Consider the following 18,154-nt stretch of genomic DNA (forward strand, 5'->3'; position numbering starts at 1 on the left):
TGTCAAGGCAAGGCCGTCCGCCATCTTACCATAACTGCACCCGGAGGAGGAAGGCCGCCTGGCGTCTGGCCCATAACCTGCACCCAGAGGTTTCGGAAGCTGTCCTCCTGGAGAAGCTCCCTTCTGAGAGCACGAGGCATTGAAAAGAGCTTCAAATCCATTTGTAATATCAGCTCTGCCACCAGGTGCCCACATTATCTGATACAGGCTGTTTATCGTCAGCATCTTGAGGACTAAAATGGAAGTCATGGCATCTAAGCTACCTGTCTCAAGGGGTCGCCCAGGGGAGCTTGGAACCCCGCGTGGCCATACTTCCTGTGCCACACTGGGTGAGGCCAGGAGGGCAGATATCTGGCAACACGATGGGCCAGATGTCCATAGAAACCTCAGTTACAGAATTCATAAACATTTTTCTTTTAATATCTATGATTTTAACTTTCTTAAATAATACTTTTAAATGCATGTCAGGCCAAGGAGAGAGTAAAGATGATCATTAGGAAACTGCAGGGGTGCCTGGGGGGCTCAGTCAGTTAAGTGTCCGACTTAGGCTCAGGTCATGATCTCACAGTTCATGGGTTTGAGCCCCACATCGGGCCCTGTGCTGACAGCTCAGAGCCTAGAGCCTGCTTTGGATTCTGTGTCTCCATCCCTCTCTCTGCCCCTCCCCTGCTCACCTCTCTCTCTCTCTCAAAAATAAATTTAAAAAGAATAAGAAGAAACTGCAAACCCAGGGGCGGGGTTGGGGGGAGTGGTTCTGTGGCTGCTAAGGGTTGTCCTGGGGCGTCTGCTGCTCCCTGGTGACCCCGAGCCTGCTCGGGTAGGAGACAGAAGACACGATCCGGGCTACCAAAGGTGGGAGGTGCACCAGAGACCCCCCTCCCATAAAAAGCACACACCCTTGAAAGGCAACCTTCCCACAGATCATCAACTCCAGAGGAAGCGTGGAGATACTGCCTCTGTGAGGCACGGGAGTGGGGAGGTGAGAGCTTGCTAACCACTGGGACGGAGAGAAGGGGAGGAAGAGGCCCAAAAGCAGAGGAGAGAGGTACCGACAGCCGACTCAAGAGCACTGAACCCTGCACCAGCTCTGAAGACTGGGAAGCAGGGGGCCCAGGCTGCTCTGGGGTGGGGGTGGGGGTGGGGGATGGGAAGAGAACCGGTGGAAATTCTATTTCGGAGGGAGCCAGCCCCCAGGCTCCCGCCTGCTTCCAGCACCCTCCTCCTCTCCACCACTGTGGTAAGACACTGAAATCACTCTCTGGGGTAAAGCAAGTGAGGGCTGGGAGGTCACAGTGGAGCAAGGAGGAGAGGGGAACGTGGGGACCCACAGCCCTCTGGGATCCTAGCACCACCCTGGAAAAGCCTTCTCCAAGGACCCCCGACCAGCCCACGACAGAATACGGAGAGAAAGGGTCCCGCCCGGTGGTGCATCTACAGTGAGCAGGTCCCCACTGATGCTCCCGGGGTCCCCAGTCAGCTTACGCCTCATTCTTACATGTGAGCGGAGGGACAGCCGAGATCTGCACACGTGTCAGGAGACCTTTTGACTGGAAAGACAGAGGACTGAACAGAAACTGGGGGGAGCCTGCTTGGGATTCTCTCTCTTCCTCTCTCTCTCTGTCCCTTCCCTGCTTGTGTTTATGTGCTCTCTCTCTCTCTCAAAATAAAGAAGCATTTAAAAAAGATAAAAATAAAAAAACAAACTCTACAGATGTATAATCTGGATAAAAATAATAACTAAATTCAAAGTGAAAAAGGATAAGCTAAAAGATAAATTAAGAATAAGGTGCATCATAAACAGACAAAGAGATTAAAAATACAGAAAGGAGGTTGTGGGGAACGGTGGATACTTAGAGGGGCCAGAAAACGGCAGATCAGTGTTACAGGATGAAGAGACTGTGAGGACATGTCTACGTGTTCCAGAATCGTCACGCTGTGGATCCACTGATTTCAAAAACTTAGCGAACCCTCCAAAAGATAACGACAGAGAAAAAACAAAGACAAATGGGAAATCTTAAAAGCCCCAGAGAGAAAAGACAGGTACCTAGACTGACAACTTACTTCTTGTTAGAAATCATGGAAAACAGTAGAACAATATCTTCAAAGCTCTGAGAGGAAAACTGACAATCTAGAATTTTATACCCAAACTATGTTTACTCACCAAGGTCTAGACTGGGCACATTTCATCTCCTGTTCTACATACTTTGCTGGGTTTGACTGATTAAGTCTTGCCTCTTTCCTTTTTTTAATTTTACATGGAAGATTTTTAAATCTCTGTCCCCAAACTTGCTCTGTCTCCTCCCCTAAAAGCCTTGTTTTCTTTAAAAAAAAAACACATTTTTTAATATTTACCTATTCTTGGGAGACAAAGAGACAGAGTGCAATCATGAGAAGGGCAGAGAGGGAGACACAGAATCTGAAGCAGCTCCAGGCTCCGAGCTGTCAGCACAGAGCCCGGCGCGGGGCTTGAACCCACAAAGCACGGGACCGTGACCTGGGCCGAAGTCAGATGCTTAATCAACTGAGCCACCCAGGCGCCCCTAAAATCCTTGTTTTCTTCTTCCACCAACAGCATGGAAGGATTATTTACATCAGCTGCGTATTCTTCCTCGTCACCCATTCACCCTTTACGCTACTGCCCTCGGACCTTCTTCTCTATCCCTCTGGCTCTCAGAGGTGATCAACGACCTCCTCACTGGTGATGCAAGGACCCCTTCAGGGCACATTTGCCTCAGGGGCTGTGACACTTATGTCCCAGAAGCACATTTCCAACTTCCTTCCAGACATTTCTACTTCCAGTTCAGCGTCCAGCCTTAACTTGCAGTCTTCTCCCACTACTTTCTGCTCAAGCCATGCTCCCTCTCTACATCCATGGTGCTGTCTGTCCCTAAAATAATCCCGAGTCCCTTCTGACAGTCACCTTTCTCTCCTTTCCCAAGGAGTTACCAAGCCTGCTGATTCTGGCTCAGAAATGACTCTCTTTTTAAAAAAATTTATCTTTTTACAAGTAAATCACATTTGTTGAACAGAAGTTTTTTGATATAAACAAACACAAAGAAAAAATTGCAATCACCCAGAATTCCACACCCTAGAGATGATCGTTCCGTGGACATATTTCAGACTTTTTCTCTAAAAGTAAACATACTGAAATAAACATGTGTTGTTTGATTACATATTATATACAAGCAAAAACAAGAGCATATTCTATACACTGTTTCAGTGTGCTTTTTTTCCTTATCAATATCAGGAGTCACTATAATAACTTGCTTTTATTCCTTATCAATGAGTGTTTCCCATGTAAATAGATTTATACACCATTTTAATGGCTGCAAAGTGCCCCATTCTGTAGCAGCATCATGATTTATTTAATAATTCTCTTTATACTGAACGTGTAGATTAATTTACATATTTTGGAATATGAACAACACAGGGGTGGCACTGGCCTCCTTTCTGTTCCTAGAACCCTGTGACCCTCCCTGTCTTGCCACAGGGCCTTTTCACCTGCTGTTTCCTCTGCCTGGAACACTCTCAGCCACCTGCTTTCAATCCACCTCCCCGATTAACTCTCCTAACCAAACACCCCTCCCTCAGGGAAGCCTTCCCTGGCTTTTACACCTGGTCACCTCCCCCCGCCCGCACACACTTTGCCACATTGTCCATATTTCTACCCTGACCTTTACATATATATGATTATTTTATTCACGTCCATCTCCCCCAGCCGGCTGTGAGTGCCCACAGGGCAAGGACCATGACTATACTGTTCCTTTCGCTCTTCCTCGGTCCTGAAACAATGGGCTTTCAGCAGTATTTGTGGAATGTATGAGTAAACGTACATGTCTGAAATATCTCTTAAGTCTCTGGGGTTTTTTCTTCATTGCTACCCTCCCTGCCTTAGTTCAGGCCTTCCCCACCTCTTCTACACTCTTGTGATAGCCTCTTAACTAATCTCACTTTCAACTTCCCCCACACTTTGCCATTAGTGCTAATTTCCTAAAGCATGTACCAGGCAGAAAGTACCAAAGAAAATGCTGCAATCCGAAAACACAAAATTCAATGGTATTGTGCACTCCTGGTGGGGATGTGAGATGGTACAGCCACCGTGGAAACCAACAGGGCACTTCCTTAAAAAGCTAAAACCCAGACTTATGACACAATCCAGCAAGTCTACTTCTGGGCATACAGACCCAAAAGAATTGAAAGCTGAGACTCAAACAGATGCTTGCTCACCAGTGTTCACAGCCGCAGTGTCCTCAGCTGCCAGAAGGTGGAAACACCCATATGTCCATGACCCAGATGAAGGGCTAAACAAGACGTGCTCTATTCACTCAGTGGAATACTACTGAGCCTTGAAAAGGAATGGAAGTCTGACGCCTGCTATGACACGGATGAGTCACTGACGCCGAGTGAAAGACGCCAGACACAAAAGGACAAACATTGAATGATTCCAATTAATATGAGGTCCCTAGAGTAGGCAAATTCAGAGACAGGAAGTCGAATGGAGAGGTTGCTAGGGACTGGGGGGAGGGGTATAGAGTTTCTATTTGGAATCATAAAAAAGTTCTGGAAACGGATAGAGGCGATGGTCGCACAACACGGCGGATGCACTTAATGCCACTGAATGGTGCACTTAAATGGTTAAAATGGGGGCGCCTGGGCGGCTCGGTTGAACGCTCAGCTCTTGATTTTGGCTTGGGTCATGATCTCACGGTTTGCGGGACTGAGGCCCACGTCGGGCTCTGCGCTGACGGCGCGGAGCCTACATGAGATTCTCTCTCTCTCTCTGCTCCTTCCCTGCAGGCATGTGTGCGTGTGCTTGAGTTCTCTCTCACAAATAAAACATGGTTAAAATGATAACATTTTTGCTATGCATATTTTACCCCAAAAAAAGCAAGATGTACAAAGTATGTGTGGAATGCTGCCATTTAGCTGAAAAAAATAATTAAATAAATTTTAAAACTTCAAAAAAATAAGGAGGTACAAATAAGTCTATATATCAATAATGAGAAAAAATGCAAATGGATGAAAGAAGACTATTAAAATAACGGATCATTAGATTTGCTTTTTAAAAATCCAGCTGTGGGGCATCTGGGGGGCTCAGTCAGTTAAGTGTTCGACTACAGCTCAGGTCATGATCTCACAGTTTGTGAGTTCGAGCCCTGCGTTGCGCTCTGTGCTGACAGCTCAGAGCCTGGAGCCTGCTTCAGATTCTGTGTCTCCCTCTCTTTGCCCCTCCCCATTCACTCTCTGTGTGTCTCTCTCTCGAAATTAAATGAATGTTAAAAATAATAAATAAATAAATAAATAAATAAGCAAGCAAGCAGCACAAAAAGCTGGCAAAAAAAGAGTAAAATAATACAGGTATGTGGGGGAAGTGAAAAGGGGAAAACTCAATGTACCTCTGAAATAGGAAACAGAGCAGAAAACCAAAAGCTGATGCCCTGAAAAGACTGATCAAATAGACAAACTCCTCATGGGAAAGATCAAGAAGGAGAAAAGGTACAAACAAATGATAGTGGAAATTAAAACCAGAAAATTAGAAAATTTAGATGATATATACAGAGACAATTTTTAAAACAATACAAGACTATATAAACAGGAACATGAGTAGACTTAAAATTTTAGAGAATGCAACAATTTTCAAGAATATAAAGTATTAAAATGGACTCAAGAAGAAATAAAAACCTAGAGAAAGCAATAACCGTGAGAGAAAGTGGACTGAGTAATCCATCCCCTTCTCCCACTCCAAACCACAAAGACACCCAGCCCAGATGGGTTTCTTTTTTAATGTTTATTTATTTTTGAGAGAGAGAGACAGAGAGACAGAGCACACGCAGGGGAAGGGCAGAGAGAGAGGGAGACACAGAATCCGAAGCAGCTCCAGGCTCCGAGCAGTCAGCACAGAGCCCGATGTGGGGCTTGAATTCACGAACCATCCAACTGTGCCACCCAGGCGCCCTCTGCCCTGGTGGTTTTACAGGCAAAGTGTAATTAAACTTCAAAGAACAAATAAATGCTTTTTTTTCCCCCCAGAGGCTTCATGAAAGAGTGTAAGGTGGGGGTGGGGATTGGGAAATCTGATAATGCATTTTATTAGGCAATACAAAACGCTGGCTTTGAAACCACAACAAAAGTTTTAAAAATGTGAGAGAGGGAAATTGTAGCTCCACCCTACTCAAGAAAAGATGCAAAGTCCTAGGCAGAATATTAGAAAACCAGATCTCGCAGTGTTCACAAAAAGGTAAAATCGGTACATCGTAATCACTTTGGGTTAAGTCCCTGGCACACAAGGGTGGATTAACATTAGAAAATGTGTTGGGGCGCCTGGTGCCTCAGTAGCTCAGAGCCTGGAGCTGCTTCTGATTCTGTGTCTCCCTCTCTCTCTGCCCCTCCCCCTCCCCTGCTCATGCTCTGTCTCTGTCTCTGTCTCTCTCTCAAAAATAAATGTTTAGGGGCGCCTGGGTGGCTTAGTCGGTTAAGCGTCCGACTTTCGCTTAGGTCATGATCTCGCGGTTCATGGGTTCGAGCCCCGCGTCGGGCTCTGTGCTGACTGCCAGCTCAGAGCCTGGAGCCTGTTTCAGTCTGTGACTCCCTCTCTCTCTGACCCTCCCCTGCTCACGCTGTCTCTCTCTCTCTCTCTCTCCTAGAAATAAAAAAAAAACAAAACATAAAAAAAATTAAATGTTTAAAAAATAATAATAAAATAAAAATAAATAATTTCCTAAACCTTTTTAGATGCATATCTGAGCTGGTAAAAAAAAAAAAAAAACTTAAGGAAACCCCTCAGAAATAGGGGTTACTTAGAAATAAATAAAAATTTAAAAAAATTAAAAAATGAAGCTTAACATCTTTTTTGAAAATCCATACATTTTCGATAAAATGCCGAAACGTTTATGTCTTTTTATTAAGTTTACAGTAATATTGTTTTAATGATACAGATTAATTTTATTATTTGAAAAGTTTCCCAACTTCTGATGGCAAACGGAACAAGAGGTTGGGGTCTGTTACCTGAGTTTCGAGGGCCACCAGGGGAGGACTGGCAAGCGTGACTCCAGCTCTCCTGGGGGGAGGGGGACGCGGTGGGGGTGCCCTCTCTACCACAGGACGGGGCGCCAGACAATCCCCCAGGGAGCTGGACACAGACATCAGTAAAGCAGGAGGAGGAAGATTCCAGAGAGGAGTCCAGAGAACGGGGAGCAGCGGGCTTCTGTTCGGCTTCCAGCGAAAGCCGGCCGCGGCCCTTCCTGGCTTCTACCCACGCGCCCGGATCACTGTGACTTTCAGGAAACTCGGCAATGTGCTTCCTCTTCCTCAACGGCCGACTTGCCGTAATCCCTCGTCACCTCTGTCCCATAGATCCTCCCCATAAAACGGGGACAAACGCACCCTAAGAAACCTGTATTCCACTGCTTAGTTGTGGGGAGAGAACTGAAGACTGAAAGCCCTTGCGGGTGACTATGAAGCGACCGAGACTCCACTCCCGACACCCGCTCCCTGCCGGTTCTCACACGCGGGTCCCGCGGCACCCGTGGAGCCGCAGCGCTGCCACCGCCAGCACAGCCCGCCGCCAGGAGCCCGTGCAGGCTGGCTCGGCGCGGGCGGCTGCGTCTGCCCACTGCTTAGCCTTTCCAGAAACGCTATTTGCAGAGACCGTTGCTTTCTCAGTGACTGACTGATACCAACAAAACGGACCAGAATGCCATGGGTTACCTCCTGGCAGAAATAACACCCACTCCATGCCCATAATGGTCACGGCTCCTATTCAAGGGCCCTGGCTTCTCAGCACGGAGCTACCGAGGAAGCTGACTGTCCGGTCGGGGGTAGGGGTCCCCAAGCACGGCGTGACGGCTGCGGGCCTCTTGACACAGCACTGCTCTTGAGAAGGCAGGGCCCGCATCCCTCAGGGACAGCGGGGACAGCAACAGCACAGACCACACCCTGAGCCTCCTTCTCCTTTGTTCCCACGCTGACCAAGGCCTCGGGACGGTAAATTCTTTCCTTCGTGCACCAGTCACCCATCAGCCTGCAAGAAGCTATTTCTCTGGCCTTCCGTTGTGAGCTCACCAATGAGTTAAGCCCTCTCGGAGCCTCACCTGAGCCTCACCTGACTTCCCAGGCCTTAGGGGTACCTCGCCCCGTCCCCAGTTACCGTCTGCCCCTGGCTCCAGGCTTCACAGGCTATTTGGCCTCCGTGGTCCCCAGACAAGACCGCGGCTTGGCCTGCCCCCTGGCTCTGTCCACTTGACACGCCGCCACCTTGTCCTCCACGCGTCAGCCCTCTCCGTCTGGGCCCGCCTGTGTCACACGCTCCGGGCTTCTCCCCTGTTCTCCTGCCCCCGCAGCAGAGCCGCACGTCAGCGGGCCCACGGCGTCCCCAGCGCTCAGAGGTGTGTGGCTCATGTTCACAGACTAAGCCACTTGAGCTCACACGCCTGCACACGGTCACCCTAGACCTCAGCGCTGCCTTTTAAAACATGACTTTGTCTTCGCAGTGAACCAAGTTTCCCGGACTTCTGGGCTTCGCCCCGCGCGCCCCCAAGTCACCGTCCCACCAGCGACTTCAGCGGGAGCTCTGCAGTGGAAACCCACATGGAGACGGTCTCCGACATCAGGACCGGTCACTTCAAGCAGGTAGGGCTTCAGGGCAGAGGCAGGCAAAGCTGAGAGCAAGGCAGTCGCCACGAAGAGCGTCCACGTGTGGCAGGGCAGGAGGCGAGGCCGGGCCACGCGCTGCCCGCCACAGCGACAGAGCCCACGGCTCTGCCGCACCGCCTGCCCGACCGCCGCCCTGACGCAGCCTCCTGCGAGCTGGCCTCCCGGGGGGTGGGGGGGATTTTTCCAAGAAAATTCGATATTGAGTATAATCGACAGTTCATCGAACTTGTAAAAACCAGGATGCGGAAATGCTACGCTCTGCGGGGTGCCGTGCTTAGCACTTTTCCGAGGGGCGGACACGAAAGCCAAAGCCCAGGGAAGCTGCCCCGCGGGAGGTGCAGGCAGGGTCCCTTCCCGAGTGCTTCCCCAGAGACCCGACCCAGGCGTACGCAGAAAGCGCCTGCCCGCTGCTCTGGCTTACAGCAAGCCTCAGGGCGCGGCTGTCGGGGCGCGGCCGGGCGTGCGCCCTGCGAGCGGCTGAGGCACATCGGGGCTCCGCTCCACTTACTGGCTTCTAAACAACCTTATTTCTATTTAATAATGAAGGATTTGTGATTACTTACAATTTCAGACACTGGGATTTGGTACAGTTACATGGCTTTTTAGACTTTGTGTCCCATGAACTAAGAGTTACTCTATAAAGATTAAAAAAGAAAATGTATTCAGATGGTTACTCTTTAAAAAGAGAATTAGCTAAGTATCTGGTGTTTTTGAATAGAAACTGAAAATCTCAATGCCAGATAGTTATCGGCATTAATAGCGGCGCCTGATTGTGAAATGGAGCCGTGTGCATATTCACATGACGGAGCCGGCCTGGCCGGTCCCAGCCCGAGCGCCCACCGGGGCAGCCGGGGTGTGAGCGGGACCCTGTGCCGTCCCCTCCCTGCAAAGCTGTCGGGAGTCTCTTCCCTCAATCTGCTTAAAGCCCTGCCGTGTGGGGCCCCTCACACCAAAGAGCTCCTTTAGTCGTGTATTTTCCAAAACCCGAACCCTATCGATGGCGTCAACTAATCAGTGCACGTTGTCCCAGTGGTGCTGGTGCTGTCCGCGCAGCAGGATTCAGCAACGTCACAGCAAGTGTCGGGCGTGTCGTGTGGCTGTTAGGGCCCTCCTCCTGACTGCCCTGGGGACGAGCCCGGGAGCCATCTCCAGGGACATCAGAGGAGAGGCTAACGTGTCCTGGCGGCCGCTAAACATGAGGGGTGACTGTGGATGTAAAAATCAGGGGAGGTTCCCGAGCGCTGCCTTACATACTCGCACCCCCGGCCCCCGCGGGGAACTGCGACCGCAGAACACCGGTGGTGTGAGAAGTCAGACCGCCGTGGTGGACACGTGCGCCTGCACAGGGACGCTGACTGGGACGGGGCTGTCACCTCCCCGGGCCGTGCGCTCCCTGAGACGGGGGGTGCAGGCTTGGCCTTCATGGCCACCGGCTGCTCCGGGCCCAGGGCTTCCCACAGGAGGCTCTGTGGGCACTTGACACATCTCACAGTCACCAACCAGATCACTGCATGCCCTTTGTCCCGTGGCCGTCACTAACGCAACTCCCTGAGCACAGTGTGCGAGGCAAACCGCCTGGCCCCGCGTGCCGCACACTTGACTCCAGGAGCCAGGGCCGAGGTCGTCCTGAACCTCCACTCAGCCCATCCCTGGCTGTGCCCTGGCCTGGTCCCTCTCGTGCTGGCACACTTGACTCGACCCCCCTTGACCCCAGCAGCCTCGCTGTCTGGGCTTCTGTTTAGTGACACCCCTCCCCCACATGTGGTCCCTGACCCGGGGACGAGCTGCTAACTCTCATGTCCGCAGTCTTCTGTTTTCAGTATAACGTCCCCAAACTGCGTCCTGAATAACACGTTAACTTATCATTCATCCAGTTCACTTTCCCCCTTTGTGGACAGCGCACCGGCAGATTTCTGTCCCCAGGGTGCCCAGGGGTGGCAGGCCTGGCTGTTCGACCCCCTGACCTGTGCACCGTGGATGAAACGTGGGCTGTTTGGAGGAGGGGGCGTGGACACTCAGCCCTCTCAGCCCTGCCCCCACAACGGGCACAGCGTGGCCTGGCACTGCCTGCCCAGAGGAACCAAAATTGTTCCATTTAGGAAGTGGGACGGGGGCGCAGGGAGACACTCCAGGGCTGACCCGCCAAATGCCCAGTATCAGGAAGACACCAGCAGGCATTTCCTGAGAGACCATCATGTGGTCGGAACTGTGATAAGAGCAGTAAAACCTTGGTTTGCGAGCATAACTCCTTCCAGAAACATGCTTGTCATCCAAAGCACTCGTGTACCAAAGTGAATTTCAAGAACCATTGGCTCAGTTGTGATCGAGTGACGTTCGGCCTCATGTACGACTCGTATTGCGAGACCTCGCTCGTTTATCAGGTTAAAGTTTATTAGAAATGTTTGCACACGCACAGAACAGGTTCTCGCCATCCACGGTTTTACCGCTTGTGTGAGAGGAGTCCAGCACATGATTTGGAACGTGAGCTACACACAACTGAAAAGTCGGAGGACAGAAGATACTGTATACTCAGCTGTCAGATGATTCGGTACTGACTGTGAGGGATATAAAATTCAGAAACGGTAGCTCAGCACAGACGACAGACGTTGACACAAAACCATCCGCTTCTGGAGGAGACAGAACCTGACACCACCTGTCAAGGCCATGACAGTGCATGTTGGTCACAGGGCTGTTCCAGCTGCAGCAGCAGCGTGAGCAAAGGCATCACGTCAGGGGTGAGCACAGAGCAGACCAGGGCCGGTTAGTCATGCGAACTAAACTGGAGAATTCCACGGCCCTAAGAACATCTGCCTTCCCTCTCCCGCCAATCTGAAAATAACCGCATCAGGACAGATCCGTACAATTCTGCCTCAGAAAAGCATGATAAATAAACACACCAGCACAACATGACCTCATCTTTGAGAAAAAAGTTCTCGGAAAAATAGTCTTGAATGGTCTTTATTGTGACGTTCATGACATTGCCCCAAATAACAGCGTCAAGGACCTATCAGAATTCACATTAACACCTGACTGATAGCACGATTACTAAAGCTATAAAGAGTGACAGGACGGGAATTATTAAAAGAAGGACGGGTGAGCTCGCGCTGCAGGACGGCTGGCCGGCCCCGCGTCACGGGCTGGGTCAGAGACCACGTGGGGCCGACACGGCTGCCTTCCCACGTCTTCAGCCCTCTCTGACCTAGTTATCTTGTGCAAGTCAGAGAGGAAGCTGACGAAGCATCTAAAGGGTGACGCGTCGCAGCAGCTCTGCCGCGGCTGGAACTCGCACGGAACCACACCCACAGCTTTCGGGCGGCTCCCGTGCCGTCAGCACTGTGGGTGCGCAGATACAAACCACCAGGGCCGATTCAGCCGAGGGCCATCAAACCAAGCGATTATTTGCATCAGGGAAACACAACCAGAAAGCCCATGTTGTTCCCAGCACATCATTTATATGAGAAAAGCACTTTTATGACCTGCATAGTTACTTCAAAATGAAGAAAAACACATGACTGGTGAGAAAAGCTAGGAGAGCCTGGGCACACGGTGGGGGACCCGCCGCATGACGGCGCCCCCCTTACTGCCCCCCAGGAAGATGTGGGTCGGCCGGAGGAGCCCCGGATGGCCCCGCGAGTCCAAGTGTGCACACCTGAAACAAAGTATTAGAAGCACCAAGTCCCCTCAGATGCGCCAGACACACTACGGCACGTGGAGGCAATCCGTGGACCAGATGCTCCCGCTGACAAGACAGACAGAGGGAGCATCTCTGGGACGGTGACGTCACAGGCCACGCAGTGCGACCACAGATGGGAGGCCACCAGCAGAGTCTGGCCGTCGCTCAGGCGGCCGCTGTTTTGCCAGGGATGCGAAGAGCCATGACGACAGAGCGGTTACAACAACAGCGACCACACCCTCACGGATCCCCCACCAAGAGGGAAGTGAGGACAGTGACCCCACACAGCCGGGTCCCACTAAGTTCATGGGACGTCCCCGGCTGCCCTGTTACGACCCCTGGAAAGACCACAGCAGCAGCGAACCATGGGAGCCACCGACTCCGTCCAGCGAGCACGTGGACTGGAGGGCATCGAGAAGCCCAGGACCTGCCACGTGGTTCGCCTGGACTTTCCACTGCCCCCAGACACCTCTCCTCCCAGCACGAAGCCTGCAGGGACCTGGAGAGCACCAGAGGCCACAGTGAACACTTCATGCACCGCTTGACCTGATTTCTTTTCGGGCGCTGGGCTGTCCGACCACAGTGGACTGTGTGCCCCAAACTCGCGGACGCAGGACTGCACTGATCTCATAAGCCATTAAAGGGCCCCATGAGCGGAAAGGGGCGCCCCATCCATGGTGAGCACATGACCACTAACTCAGCAAAGAGTTCCTGCCAGCTTGGTTAGTTTAATTAGTTACAATTATAGACAACACTTTCAAAGGGCAAGACTAATCCCAGACAAGTACAAGATCCCACGTTCACGTGGGGACCATGTGCCTCGGCGCCTGCCACGGAACGTGGGCTGACCCAGCAGGAGGCGGCAGCGGGCAGGCGCGGGTAAAGGCACACCAAGACCACCGGCAGCATCAGGTGCCGGCCACACCGTTACTTACGTTGATGACAGCAGAAAAGAAAATAGAGCCTCTCAGTTTAAACTGACGTAAAACCAGCACAGAGCCACGAACGGCGGCGAGCCTCTGAGACACTGGCCCAGCCGGTGGGCGCCGCTGAAGGCTTCCCAGCAACAACGCACCAGACACGCGCGGTCACATTGCTAGTGTCACCGCTTAAGGTACAACACATTCTTTAGAGGGCAGGAAGGTTTACAGGTGAGGCTGAGTTTGCAACTTAGAATAAAATCACACATGTACCCACGAGCCTCTTACACTCTTATATTAAAGTAAGTGACCATTGATTGCTTTTAATCCTTACCCAGCCAAGGTTATTTTTGGTGGCCCTGGGAGACCTGATCCCGAAGGGAAAGTAGACCCGTTGACCATGGATGGTAAGGCTCCGTTGTCGAGCTGTTTAGAGTCAAAGGCAAGCATGTTTTGAATTAGTACACGTTTTAGAAGTTCCATCCAGCCCACCCCTGGGTACAGACAACAAGCAAGGACTGACTCCCTTCTGCCGGATACATGGCAGTCACTTTCCAGGCCAGGCCCTGTCGGCACCATGATTCCACTGACCCAGAGTGGCCTCCGGCTGAGGCTTCTCGGCAGCAGTGGGGGGCGGGGAGGGCCAGCCCACATCTCCCCAACCCGCCTGGCCATGGCGTGCCCGGGCGGGGGAGAAGGTCCTGCCTGTGCAGACCAGGGGGCGGTGGGGTGAAGAGGCAGGGCCCGGGCGGCCACGGGCAGGTGGGTGCGCAGCCGACACAGCCATGGCTGACGGGCTGGGGACACTGTCACAGACATACCTGCTTCATTTTTATGACTACAAATTGTGAAATAAATTCAGTTCCAAACTGTACACCCAAACTGTTCTTTGATTATGACTGTATTCTTGGTATAACATAAGAAATCTTGACCTCTGAAGTCTTATCAACCATTAGTTTCTTGTCCAGTCAAAAACAACGTGATAGTCAGAGTCAACAAACCCAAGGGCACTGTCACAGCCTCGTACCCCCCGTGCCCTTTGCCTTCTAGGCTGTCATTCACCCTTCTCTCTGCTCCTCCTTAGTGTGGCTCAGAGGGAGTCCCAGGGAGAAGGAAGGGGCGGCAAAGTCCGCAATGACCTCATTGTCTTCTCGGAAGCCTGCAGAAATGTCAAGTTCTGTGTAAATTCAGGTTTTGAGGTGATTTCTATAGATCATACTTCGATACCCTATCCCTGTCCCCTCCTCCCCTGACAACTTGAAATTAAAAATTAAGCTTTCTATACAAAGGACAGGCTGGGGGCGCCTGGGTGGCTTAGTCGGTTAAGCGTCCGACTTTCGCTTAGGTCATGATCTCGCGGTTCGTGGGTTCGTGCCCCGCGTCGGGCTCTGTGCTGACTGCCAGCTCAGAGCCTGGAGCCTGTTTCAGTCTGTGACTCCCTCTCCCTCTGACCCTCCCCTGCTCACGCTGTCTTTCTCTCTCTCTCCTAGAAATAAATAAAAATCTTTAAAAAAAAAAAAACAAAAAAAACAAAGGACAGGCTGGCTGGGTGCCCAGCTGGCTCAGTTGGTGGAACATGTGATTCCTGATCTTGGGGTCGTGAGTCCAAGCCCCACCTAGGGTGTCGACTCCTTAAATAAATACACTTAAAAAAAAAAAAAGTACAATCTTAGAGAAACAAAAATGTCTTATTCATTCTCATTTTCTGTCTTTCGCGCCTTGTTAAACCATGTGTCACCACTGCCTGTGGGGCCTGAAGTCACTGAGAAGCCGCCCTGGGTCCACCTTCTTCAGTACGAAGCCCCGTCCTCCAGGGAGCCTCCCCCAGAGCCCCTCTCTTCCACCTGGGGATCTGCCCTCCTCACTCGATTCCCAAGAGGGAAGTGCTCACAAGTTCCTGAGACCATCTCTTTCATGCCACCCAGACACCTGCCAGGCCGGCGTCCCCAGTGGTGGCCCAAAGTTTCACATGCTTTTGGAGAAAGGATTTCCTGATTCGCAGGATTGAGGCAACTCTGTGCATAAACCAGGCACAATTTCTCTTTTCCCCTGTGCTTATTTAGCCCCGAAGCAAAGGAGAGAGAAAGAGAGGGCCTCAGTACAACACAGGGGGTAAATCTAGAGCAACTTCGTGCGAGAACCCATGACCTTGCCCCCTGGGGGTAAAGGCATGAACTCGAAGGCAGTGTGTCGCAGCCATACCATCTAAGATCTTGCTGAAACACAGATTCCGGGTCGGGGAGTCTGGGGCAGGGCCCGAGAACCTGCATTTCTGACAAGTTCCCAAATGACGGTGAGGCTCCTGGTCCACGCAGCAAACTGAGCAGCGAACTGCTTCAAATACACACAGAAGCCGGGAGCACGTGGCTGGCTCAGTCAGGGGAGCGAGCGACTCGGGACCTTAGGTTTGTGGGTTCGAGCCCCACGTTGGGGGTAGAGATGACTTAAAAACAACATCCTTAAAAACAGACACGCAGAGTTGGGGGGGGTGGCGAAGAAGCAGCAAACACGTTGCTAAAATGACTCCCTCAAACTCTAGACTGGACAAGAAGCCGGGGGCAGCGGACACGGGGACATGGGGACACGGGCACAGCCACGGGAAGGTGGGGAGCGGGTGGTAAGAAAGGAGGTTGTGGTCCAAAGGGGCGCTTCGAGTGTCCCGCCGTTGAGCCCCAGGAGCAAGTCCAGGGTGCGCCTTTCCGACCGCGGCTGAGACCGGACGGGGCGGCTGCTGGTGGGGAGGCAGCCAGGAGGCAGGCGGCCTCCGTCCAGGATCAACAGACTCTCCGCACCCGGCGCTCAGGGGTCCCCGGCTCGGAGCATCCCGCCTCACGTGCTGTTTGAGAAACACTGACTTACTCACTGGACAAACCCCCACGCCTCACAGATCTCCCCTGGGCCCATGGCTTTAAATGCCTTCTATGCCCTGGCGACCCCCTGCCTCCAGCCCAGCCCTTCCTCACGCTGACCTGCAGACCCGTGTGGCCGACACCTGTGTGGCACGGTCCCCGGGCACCTCCGGCACCCCCTTCTGTCTCTGGGTGGAAACGCCTCCTTTGCATTTGTTCAGGCTGAAAACCTTGGAGGGACCCTTGCCTCCTCCTCCTCTCGCTTCCCTCACCAGCCCGTCAGGAGCCCTGCTGTCAGCCAACGGGGGGGGGTGCTCCCCTGCACCCCCACCCCGGTGTGAGCTGCCATCCCCCGCCATCACCTCTCACAGACTCCCCCCTGCTCCCACCCGGCCCCTGCCCTTCCCGGTCCTGTCCTTCCTCATCTCCCCCCCCCCCCCACCGCCTCCGGTCTTCCGCTACCTTCTCTCTACTCGCTCCGTTCCAGCCCCCAGCTCACTGCCCGCTTCCTCGCTTCCTCGCTGTCTCCACAGCAGGCTGACCCTCGGCTTGCCTGGTGGCAGGCACCTGGCTCACCCTCTCCTCTCTTTCAAGGTTTTGCTCAACTGTCATCTCCTCAGCGGAGCCAAACCTGACTGCCCTGTTTAAACTTGCATCCTGCACCCCCCACCCCCCGCCGCCTTCCAGCCCCCTGCGCCCACCTCTGGTGTCCTAGCATCCGGTGTAATTTGTGTATTAGATTTGCCCATTGGCTGTCCCCCACGCTAAAACGTAAGCTGCAGGGGGCAGAGTCACGTGTTTTCCTTCGCTTTGGTTTGGGGGTGACACCTAGCACGAGCTCACCGACGTAATCCACGCGCTCGGACCGGGCCTGCCCCAGCGAGTGAAAGTCCCCCACACGAACCAGCGCTCTCTGTCCTGGCTGCGTTCCAGCTCAGTTCACAGACACACACTGGACTCACCAGCTCTCGCCTGTAGTGGCCCGCGTGCCTGCGGGCGTGTGACGGCGCCATGGACACTGGCTGTCACCACTGCAGGCTCCGAGCTGTCAGCACAGAGCCCGACGCGGGGCTCCAGCCCACAAGCTGTGAGATCATGGCCTGAGCCGAAGTCGGACGCTCAACGGACTGAGCCCCCCAGGCGCCCCCTAAAACTTGAGGAAAGCATTTCTGTTACACCCGGGAAGCTGAAACCTGTTCTATACCAAATGGGCGGCACGTGCCGGTGGATGGCTGGGCCACAGAGGACAAATTCAACAAACAGGGCAGAGCGACGGTCTAGAGGCCGTGGGAAAGGGCTCGACAGCCCCCCACCCCGAGGTGGGCACAGAACTGTGCCTTGAACTCACTCCATTCCCTCCCGACCCCCGGAGTTGGACCCAGTGGCGAAGGCACTGAGTACTTGGTAAAGGTCTCATTGTTGCTTTTAGGACAGACGATAAATTCTATTTCCTGAGTAAGTCCAACCTCGACAATTGAAATGTTACGAGAAAATAATGCCCAAGCATATTTTTTTTTAATTTAAAACAGTGACTCACTTGTTGTGTAATGAGATTTAATTTTGCTGGCACTGGCAAAAATCTTCCTACTAAAGTAGTCATTGCTTTAGGGACATCTGCAAGGAAGACAATTAAAATTAATTCATAACATATATTGTTCCTTTTCTGCTTGCACATTGAAGAAAGTACAAAAATGATCCTGTATCATGGATTTATCATGTGCAAAATCACTTAAACTTATCTTGATCCTATTTGGGTTTTTTTTCTGTAAAACCTTTTAAGTCAATGTTTTTTTTTTTGTTTTTTGTTTTTTGTTTTTTTACTTATTACACCCTTTTTCTTGGTCATAAAGCTACTTAAGTTTCCAAGGATAGCCTACTATATTAAACACACACACACACACTCACACCTGTTGCTAGTGCCCAGGTTCCCAAACTGCATGCCGTGGGGCCTTCAGGTGCCACAGCAAACCCAGCGGTAGGTCCCTGCATGTCACGCTTTTGGAGAAAGCACAGCGACATCTGTTGGACGCTGTGTAAACTACTTTCAATTTATGTGTATT

At 52.1% G+C, this 18,154-nt stretch overlaps 1 protein-coding gene across 3 annotated transcripts in view; it reads right to left on the minus strand.

The window, feature by feature from the left end:
* TESMIN (testis expressed metallothionein like protein) overlaps nt 1-18,154 on the minus strand; it is a 31,783-nt gene that overhangs the window by 7,221 nt on the left and 6,408 nt on the right. For 2 of the 3 annotated variants that reach the window (XM_039235536.1, XM_039235538.1), the window contains exons 5-7: nt 17,632-17,708; nt 13,580-13,671; nt 9,216-9,287 (exon numbers count right to left, since the gene is read on the minus strand). In XM_039235536.1, coding sequence (XP_039091467.1) covers nt 9,216-9,287; nt 13,580-13,671; nt 17,632-17,708 — 241 coding nt within the window. The remainder of the gene's footprint in view (nt 1-9,215; nt 9,288-13,579; nt 13,672-17,631; nt 17,709-18,154) is intronic. The other variant, XM_039235537.1, reaches the window with a different exon arrangement.

The sequence above is a fragment of the Hyaena hyaena genome, unplaced genomic scaffold (genome assembly GCF_003009895.1).
Source record: "Hyaena hyaena isolate Hyena2069 unplaced genomic scaffold, ASM300989v1 scaffold_98, whole genome shotgun sequence".
NCBI lineage: Eukaryota > Metazoa > Chordata > Mammalia > Carnivora > Hyaenidae > Hyaena > Hyaena hyaena.